Source organism: Nicotiana sylvestris, chromosome 4 (assembly GCF_000393655.2).
Source record: "Nicotiana sylvestris chromosome 4, ASM39365v2, whole genome shotgun sequence".
NCBI lineage: Eukaryota > Viridiplantae > Streptophyta > Magnoliopsida > Solanales > Solanaceae > Nicotiana > Nicotiana sylvestris.
The window spans coordinates 181404324-181413760 of record NC_091060.1 but is presented as its reverse complement, the minus strand read 5'-3'; the positions used below and the strand labels follow the sequence as shown (position 1 = coordinate 181413760).

Here is a 9437-nt window from a genome sequence, read left to right as displayed (position 1 = left end):
CTAGTACTAGTGATTGTTCACAACTAAATGAGCTTGAAGTTTATTTGTCACAGGAAATTGAGGAAGTGAATCCTGATGGCTCCTTTAATATTTTGGAATGGTAGAAGGAAAAAGAAAAATACATTTCGATTCTTTCAAGGATGGCCCGAGACATTTTAACCATTCAAGCTTAAATAGTGGCATCGGAGAGCACTTTCAATCAAGCAAGACTTCAACTTGGTGATTATAGAGCGTCTATGAGGGAGAGCTAGGAAAAATCAATACTTTTCAGAGATTGAATCCATTCGGAACAAAGAAATTTTGGACTTGCTGAATCACAACCAGAGGTAAATGAAGCTTACGAAGAAATGCTAGCTGAACTTGCGGCGGATGCAGCTTCGCCTGGAAGCAGTGATGAACAAGCTTCTTTTCCGCCACCACCAACGAATATTCCTCCAAACCTTGAAGGATTTATGAAATTTGTAAGAGATACCATATAAATTAATATGTAACTTGTATTTTGGCACATCTTGATTAGTTTCTTTTTCTTCTCAATGGTGGTATTAGCACCTTGTTGTGCTCATTCCATGGGGGAGTGGAGAAGACTAAGAAAGATATTGCCATGTTTTGTTAATGCTATAATAAAATTATAATGCATTTCTTTGAATATCTCTTTACAATATTTTGTGTTTAAATTTGAATTAAAAAATTTAGGTCACAATTCTATAATATAATTTTATAACGAATTGACTTAGATAACAATTGTTTTTAAAAAAAATTGAAATTAAACGTTAGGCCCACTTAGGTCCGCATAGGCCTGGGATCGGCCCACTTAGCCCAGGACCATTAGTTCGTGATCCCGGTGCCGTGCTAGTTCTTACAAAAAGTCACGAAGCCTGGGATCATTTAGGACCGACCCACGAAGCCCGGGCCCACTTAGGTCCCCATATTACAGCCCTATGGTACACCAAGAAATGGTTAGATTAATGACATTAAGCACAACACCTTTACGAGCCATAGTACCTCATTATGTTTCTAATATCGTGAATGTTACTATTACAAAATTCGCACATTCTACAAGTGGAGGCTTCTCATGACAATGACATGTGGATTGTCGCTAATTGAAGTGCATAGAAAATTAGAAATGAAGCTCAAACAATTGGCTCCTCAAATGCAATAGCTCCAAACAGAGGCCATTTAAAGTTGTATGATGCATGTGTATATCAAATCTCGACCCATAAAAGATGCTATATTAGATACGCAAAGGACTATGATGGTATTGACTATTGATCATCTACACAAAATTCATTTCGTTGGTTGTAGCATTCTCAGCCTCTACAAAAACTATTGGTTACAATAATAATTTTATTTATTTATTTACGATATACAGCATTAATTAAGTGATGGACTAGTGAGATAAACTAAGCCATGGATTTTAGTAGTTGGTGGCAACTTCTGGTCATAAGGAGATGAAAACTCGAATATCCATTTATGAAGGTGAGAGAAATACATTAGATAGAAGTAGCTTATATTTATAAGTAGAACAATTAAACCCCATTTCTTAAAAATCTAATTAATCTTCATAGATGCGACACTCATCGGTCTCAGGATTATCTTGACAGAAGGATTCAAGTGGGTCTTGATTGAGCTGAAGCTTGATCCGCAAATGGGCCTTAGCCTGGCTGACTTCTTCAACCTCATCCCACGCCACCTTGCACTCGTCGGATCTGGCATCTTCCCCGCACACCGCCTTAGCTTCCTTCACTTTCTTCTCTATCATTTCCGTCAGTTGTTTCTCTCTCATCTGTGTTCCCTTATACTTCGGCGATCCTGATCCTCCGCTGCCGCCAGAGCTCATCACCACCTTTTGCAACCCTTTCCTCGTCGGAGCCCATGATCTCAGCCCAGAACCACTGGAAACAATAGGACATGATACCTTTAGGTTCAGCGCCATTAGGAGTGGAAAGGTAGAGAAAGCTGAGCTTTGAGATTGGCAGATCTAAGAAGTGTCCTTTTTGTTTTCTGGATTTATTTGAAAAAGAAAAGAAAATGTGCAGATATCTTGTGAAACTAGAATGCTGTATTATCTCTATCAACCATTATTTCTTCAAGCCACGTCGTCATAGCAAACATCATTATCTAGTACGGTTCAACTATCATATAAAACGACATCTTGTTGAGTATTTCTGTGTTTGAAGATAAGGTTCCCACTTTAACTGCTTTTATGTTTGGGCCCCACGGTTGGCTTTTCCTCTCTCGTTTTTTTCGCTCTCTCACTTTCGATCGGGCCTCGAATCATCTTTCAAATGTAATCCGTAGTTTGAAATAAATTTTTAGATTTTAAGAATAAATTAATTATTTTTTTATATTATTCTTGGAGTAATTAATGTTACAGTATGTGTTAGGAGTATTTATGTGAAGAAATAGTAAATATTAATATGATCAATTTTATTGTTAATTAATGTTAAAAGATGAATTTCTTAATATGTGTGAAAACAACCAAAAAATCACTTATTTTGGACCGGAGGAAATACTTTTATATGACTCATTTGCAACTAATTCTAGTGATTAACAAATAAAAATAATTATGTCTCATTTTCAAATAAGTACATATATTATTTAATCAATTAGTCTCAGTAGTTGTTTTATGCAATCTATTTCGGTCAATAAATGTTTCAGTCCATCTATTTTACCATCTCCTAGTACTAGCATATTTGGGCGCATAGCTCTATTGGTTTTGTGTGCGATCTAATAGTACGAAAATATTTTCCTTTTTATGTTAAAATCGAGCTATTGTAAACATAATTCATCTCTGGAAAATCAGTACTGTAAGTGGAGGATGATAAGCTATAATTACGTATTTTAGTCGCTTATTAAACTCTAATTTATTGCACTTCAATTGAGTTTGAGATTTAATCGCTAGTGTTTTGCACTAAATATGTGTCTTATGCCTTGTAGGAGTAATTCCGATCTATGTAGGTGATAAGTTATGGTACTTTGAGTTTTGATGATTTGCCAAACAGTCTTGAGGAACCAGTTGTGATCAACTCCTTAGGTTTGGTTCTCATGGGGAATATGGCTGATTCGTAGGGGGAACAATGTGGAGATCTGGTTCTCAGGGGAAATATCAATTCTAAGTTTGTCATCGTCAAAATGAGGGAAATTGATAGGTTACAAGTACCTTGGGCATAAGTACTTTACTTTATGTTTTGATGATCTAACTTACCATCCAGAACCAGATAAGGAACCTGTTACACATTTACAAGACCTTGAGATCACAAAGTTCCAGGTTGGGATCCAGCGTGGGATATAACTCAACTCTTCAGAGTGGAAGGAACAGCTGAGCGAACAGGTCCCTACCAGTTCCCGAGGAGACTGTATGAAGTCAACTCTCCAACAGGAAAGTTGCTGCCTGCACACGCTACTGCACAGGAACAGTGCAACAGTCAACTTTCTGTGGAAGGCTTTTTACCTACCTTGCTTACATCATTGTAAGTGATGTCACACACGCATAAATACAATCAAGGAAGGTAAAACAACTTACTTCATGAGAGAACCAGATAAAAAACCTGAAGCATGTCTGGTACAATCATTCAAGTTAATCGACTCAAGATAATCAGGGCAATGTGCCTTTAGATTCACAAGAACCAGATTAGGGACCTGATCCCTTGGTGTTCCCCTGACGGAAGTATAAGTCAACTATACAGCTGGAAAGCAATTGCAGAAAGTGACTGCCTGCACCCGTACACGCGACAGTACAACAGATAGTGCATCAGCCACTTCCCATTGGGAAAAGGCATGTACTAACCAAGAATTGACATCACCATGGTGATGTCTTTTGTAGTATAAACCTGGTGCAAGGCACAAAATATTCTCTTGAACACTTGAAAAATCAAAAAATGATATTCTCTCAAGTGCTTGCCACAACCTCCCTCAAGAACAAAGCTGCTGCAACCTCAAGGATCTGATCTAAGATTGAAGATATCTTAAGTCCTAGGTTTATTGAGTCTTTGTTATTTGTTCTTCATTTGTAACTCCTACTTAGCTTAGTTAGAAGCATATTGTAGGAAACCCTTTGTAAATCATAAACCTTTGTGTTTGTGTCTTGGATAGAGTTAGTCGAGTTGTGAAGCCTTTGTAATAGAGTTATTTCAAAGTGGCTTGTAATAGTGTTATTACAAGTTAGAGTGATTAAAGTCTTTGTAACTAGAAAGTGACAAAATCGCTTGTGGTGAGAGTCACAAGTTAGTTAAAGAGCCCGTTTGGATTGGCTTATTTTAAATGCTTTTAAGCCAAAATAGCTTTTAAGCCATTTTGTAGTGTTTGGATAAAATTTAAAAAACGTACTTTTAAGCACTTATTTTTAAGCTAAAATGACAAAAACAAACCAAAAGTCAAAAGCTAGAAATTCTAACTTATGGCTTAAAAGCTATTTTGACTTAACAGTTACTTAAAATAAGTCAAACCAAATGGCCTCAAAGTCTTTGTAACTAGAGAGTGACAAAATTGCTTGTGGTGAGAGTACCACAAGTTAGTTGAGTTGAATCATTTGTAATAGAGTTATTACAAAGTAGATTGCAATAGGTATTTACAAGTTAGTAAAGTTGAAAGCCTACAAGTGTAGGTCGTGGTTTTTGTCCCCTTGAATTGGGATTTTTCCACGTAAAAATATTCTGTGTTTTTTATTTACTACCGAGCTACTGTGGGAACAATTAGAGAACCTGATTCCCTATACTGGTTGATATTACAGTCTGTTGCTTACAGTGGGAACTTATAGAGAATCTGGTTCCCTATACAGTTTGGTGGACGCTTAGTTTCTAACAATTGGTATCAGAGCAGGTTCTTTCTAAAAGGTTAACACCTAGAAAAGATCTACATGGCTGCTCCACCAAACTTCGAGGAAAGTCAATCAACCAATAGACCACAAAGATTTCAAAAAATAGTTTTGTAAAAATGGTAGGATCCCAAAGAAAGGAAGTTCCAGTAGGAATTTGAAAGGAAATGATTGATGTCATAAGTGTGGAAAGCCTTGACATTTTATTAAAGTCTGCCCTCTTCATGAGCAGGATCATTATAAAACTAATACTGATAAGGCAACTAAGAGGAGCCCGGTCCCTGATAGGAAATTCAAAAGAAGAAATGTTGCTGACAACATGGTGAAGCAAACTTTGGCTGACTAGGGAGATTCCTCTAGTGAATCTGAAGGTGAGGATGACCAAAGAGATGCATCTATGATGGTTGTTGACAATGAATATGAGTCAATCTTTGCACTCATGGCTAAATATGATTATGACAAGGACAAGGAGGAAGATAAGGTAAATTTTCTCGATGTTCAAAGAAATTTAAAAACTTACTCTAAGAAAAAATTGATGTCCTTAGCAAATGTGTTGATTGATGCCTATTATAGCCTCATTGACGATAAAGATGCTTTAAAAATGAAATTGGTGACATAGAACAAGAGATGGATGATATGGTAGTTTCCATTGTAGACTTGAAGGAATAAGTGAAAAAAGTGACTAGAGAACATATCTTGTTAAAAAAATAAATAAAAAATGGATGGACAACACTAAGGGTAAAGAAGTGGCTAGTGAGGTTAAACTTGAGCTTGAGAGTGATCTTAAGAAAGTTAAAACAAGTCATATTGCTGAGCTTGAAAAGACTAGACAACTTCAGGAGAATTTAATAAGGGTTAAAAATGATCTTGATAAGTCACTTAAATGGACCCGGTCCTCTGATGTAATAACGGCTATATACAGAAGTAATGGTGGAAACAGGCAAGGAATCAGATTCCAAAAGGCTAAAACCTCATATAACCCCCATAGCAAGTATGTAACTATGGCTGATAATAGGTTGTGCACTCAGTGTGGTCAAACTGGTCATTACAAGGACTCTTGTAAAGATAAAATTCAGTCTTTGCAGAAAAATAAAGTTTTTGATGAAAAGAGGCGTATTGATGAGGAACCTGGTTCCGAAAAAAGAAAAAATGTGTTGCCTGCATGGGCAAAAAGAATTTTGATCCGCCCATTCTATCATTATAAGGGACCCAAGCTGGCTTGGGTTCCTAAGTCTAATCATTGATTTAGTGTGTAGGCTGAAGTGAGAGGTAGCAGTCAAAAGAAAAAATGGTACATGGATAGTAGTTTCTCTAAGCATAAAATTAGAAGAATGAATGATGTCCTCTCACTCAAGGCCCTACAAGGATGGAGTGTATCATTTGAAAATGGCAAGAAGGGATATATTCTGGGAGTTGGAAGGATCGGGAAGTCTCTTCCCCACTCTAGTGAAAATGCGTAATTCGTGAAGGGGTTGAAGTATAGCTTGCTGGGTATTTCCCAAATCTGTGACAAGGGGATCTTAACTGTCTGAGTGTTGTTAATGATAATGCTGAGCTATGGTACATAAGGCTGGGTCATGCAAGTTTCATGCTGCTAAACAAATTAGTCAAGAAGGACCTGGTTCGTAGTCTGCTCTAGTCAAGCTTCAAGGATCACAGGGTGTGTGATGCATATGTAAAAGGAAAGCAAGTCAGATCCTCTTTCAAGCCCAAAAAGGAAGTTAGCATCTCAAGGCCACTTGATCTCCTCCATATGGATCTATGTAGATCTATGAAGATGCCAAGTAGAGGAGGAAAAAGGTACATATTTTCGTCATTATAGATGATTACTCCAGATTTACATGGACCTTGTTCCTCAAAACCGAAGATGAGACTCCAGCCGACATAGAGGAACCTGGTCCCTCAATCACAATATCTGAAGTAGAAAACAGAGTTGTGGATATTGTACATGGAACTCCAACTACTGAGGAATTCAAATCAGATCAAAGACAAGAAACTCACTTGCCTTCTCAGCCTTTCTCTCTCAAATAAAGCCTAAAGAATATCAAAGAAGCATTGAAAGATGCTGACTGGATTACAGCTATGCAAGAAGAGCTCCGTCAACTTGAGAGGAATAATGTATGGAACCTGGTTCCACGACCTGCTGTCAGAATTGTTATAGGAGCCAGGCTCCCCGTGCTTGGTGTGAAAGGTTGTCAAAATTCCTTCTAGAAAATAGATTTATAAGAGGGAAAATTGACAACACTCTTTTTCTGAAGAAACGAGGAAGGAACCTACTCATTGTGCAGATCTATGTTGATGGCATCATATTTGGAGCATCAGTTGACTCTCAATGTGAAGAGTTTGCAAAACTCATGGGAAGTGAGTTAGAATAAGTATGATGGGGGAACTGAATTTCATCTTATATTTGCAAGTGAAGCAAACTCTCAAGGATAATGATATGACAACAGAAGTACATCAAGAAGTTGCTGAAGAGATTTGACATGGAGACATCAAAATCATTGACACTCTCATCGCCACAGCTACTTGTCTAGAATGGATGAACCTAGTTCCCCTATAAATCAGACCATGTATAGAGGTATCATAGGGTCACTTCTCTAGCAGACCAGATATTATTTTTAGTGTGGGTTTGTGTGTCGGGTTTCAATCCAATCCAAAGGAATCTCATCTGAAAGCTGCTAAGAGAATCCTAAGATATCTCAAAGAGATGCAGGACCTGGTTCTCTACTATCCCTCGAGAGATAACATTGAATTGGTTGGATATGCTAATGCTGATTATGTTGAATATCGGGTGGATAGAATAGCACATCTAGAACGACACATTTTATGGGGTCATGCTTGATCTCATGGGGTACAAAAAAACAAACTGTGTGGCTCTTCCTACTGATGAAGCTGAATATGTGGTTGCTGCTTCTTGTTGGGATTAACAAGTACAAATCAAGCAATATCTTAAAGACTTTGGTGTATTTACAGCTTGAACCCGGTGCAACACAAGAGGACAAAGCACATTAATGTGCGACATCACTCCTTGAGGGATAATGTTGAAAAGGTTCTGATTTGTATGAAGTTCTGGAAGACAGAGGATCAGGTAGCAGACATCTTAACCAAGGCGCTGAGCAGGGAACATTTTGGAAGAAATCGTTTGGAGTTAGGGTTGATCAAGCTCAACTAAGGACATGGTCCCTCGATGATTGGCTATGTTAAGAATGAAAGATACAATGCTAAAAAGTGTTTTTCGGCGACATCTAACTCAAATCTATACTGTTACAGGTATACACATATGGCAGTTTTAGGACAAGACATTGCACTTCTAGGAGTCTTTGCTCAAAATTATCAAAATTTGTCAAGGAACCTGGTTTTTGTGACTCAGGTTAGTAGTCTCTCTAATACTTATATGCCTTTTTAAGTTGTTAAAGTGTTATGTCATTAATTTATTTCTGCCTTTCTCCTGCCTCTCCTCCTAACTTTTGAAGTCCAAAATGTTAAACCTTTTCTGAACTGACCCGTTGCCCCAAAAAGGCACTTCTTTATCTTACACCCAACTAAAATCTATTCTTTTCTTCAAAACCAAAATCAACCTTGTCTCAAAAGAATTCTTCTTTCCAAATATGCCAAAAGTGAACCCAGCTCTCTCACTTTTCAAAATCCTAACTCCATCAGAATCAAAACACCAAGAAGTCTTTGGTAGATTTTGATGGAAGTTTAACTGAAAGAGAATATGGTAGATCTAATATTCTAGAGCGTGAGGCTGAAGTTGTTGTTGGATGTATGGAAGTCTTGAAGGATGGAGAAATTGGTAAATGTGAGGACTGAATGAGGGACCTGATCCTTCAAGTCCTTCTCATGATGATCTTTTTCTTTTTGAGTTCTATGATTAAACGAACTTCCGATCCAGTAAAAAGGATTGATGAAAAGTAGGCTGATTGATGATGAAGTAGTGTGACATGTTGATGTGATTGTGAAAGAGAGAATGAAGTAAAAAAAATGGGTTGGCTGAGAAAGATGCAGCAGATGACAAGGATGAACAGATTGAGACGAAGAAGAGGGATACATGGACGCTCTGGGAACGAAAGGGTAGTGTGAGTAAGGAACCCGGTTCCTTACAGAAGCAAAAGGTTGAGTCATCAGGTTTGGAGAGGTAGAAGACTCTAAAGTCTCAAAAGTGTTGTTAGGTAGAGTGTTGACTCTGATATTGCTGGAAAAATGGAGGAACTTCTTGACATTGTTGAGTTCCAAAAATAGAATCACCTTTTTGTTCCTCCAAGTCCCAACATATATGAAGAAGAAGTAAAAACTTCTATGTTTTATATGACACTCTGATGCTATGTGTGCATGGGACTGAATTTGTTCTTGATGAGAAAAAGCTTGGAAAGATTCTTGGTGATCTGATTGATGGTTCAACCTACTCAGATAGGTTGAGCACCAGGTCCTCGTAGACCCTCGTCAGAATAGAATGCTAAGTTGAAGGGTGAGAATGAAAGATTGAGGAAACAAGTGGAGGAACTGAGAGAGCAGATAATCATTGATCAACAGAGAATGAATGAATGAATGAACAAGCTCATCAAGGCCTTAGCCCATTACTTTTCCTCCTGCCCAGTGATCCATGTCTTTCACTCCTTCCAAA

The 9437-nt window shown here is 37.7% G+C and overlaps 1 protein-coding gene across 1 annotated transcript; it reads right to left on the bottom strand.

Moving 5' to 3' along the window:
- Positions 1-1552: 1552 nt before the first annotated feature.
- On the bottom strand, positions 1553-1933 carry LOC104217105 (calvin cycle protein CP12-3, chloroplastic). Its single transcript, XM_009767258.2, has one exon. The coding sequence runs from the start codon at positions 1931-1933 to the stop codon at positions 1553-1555; it is 381 nt and encodes a 126-aa protein (XP_009765560.1).
- Positions 1934-9437: the final 7504 nt, after the last annotated feature.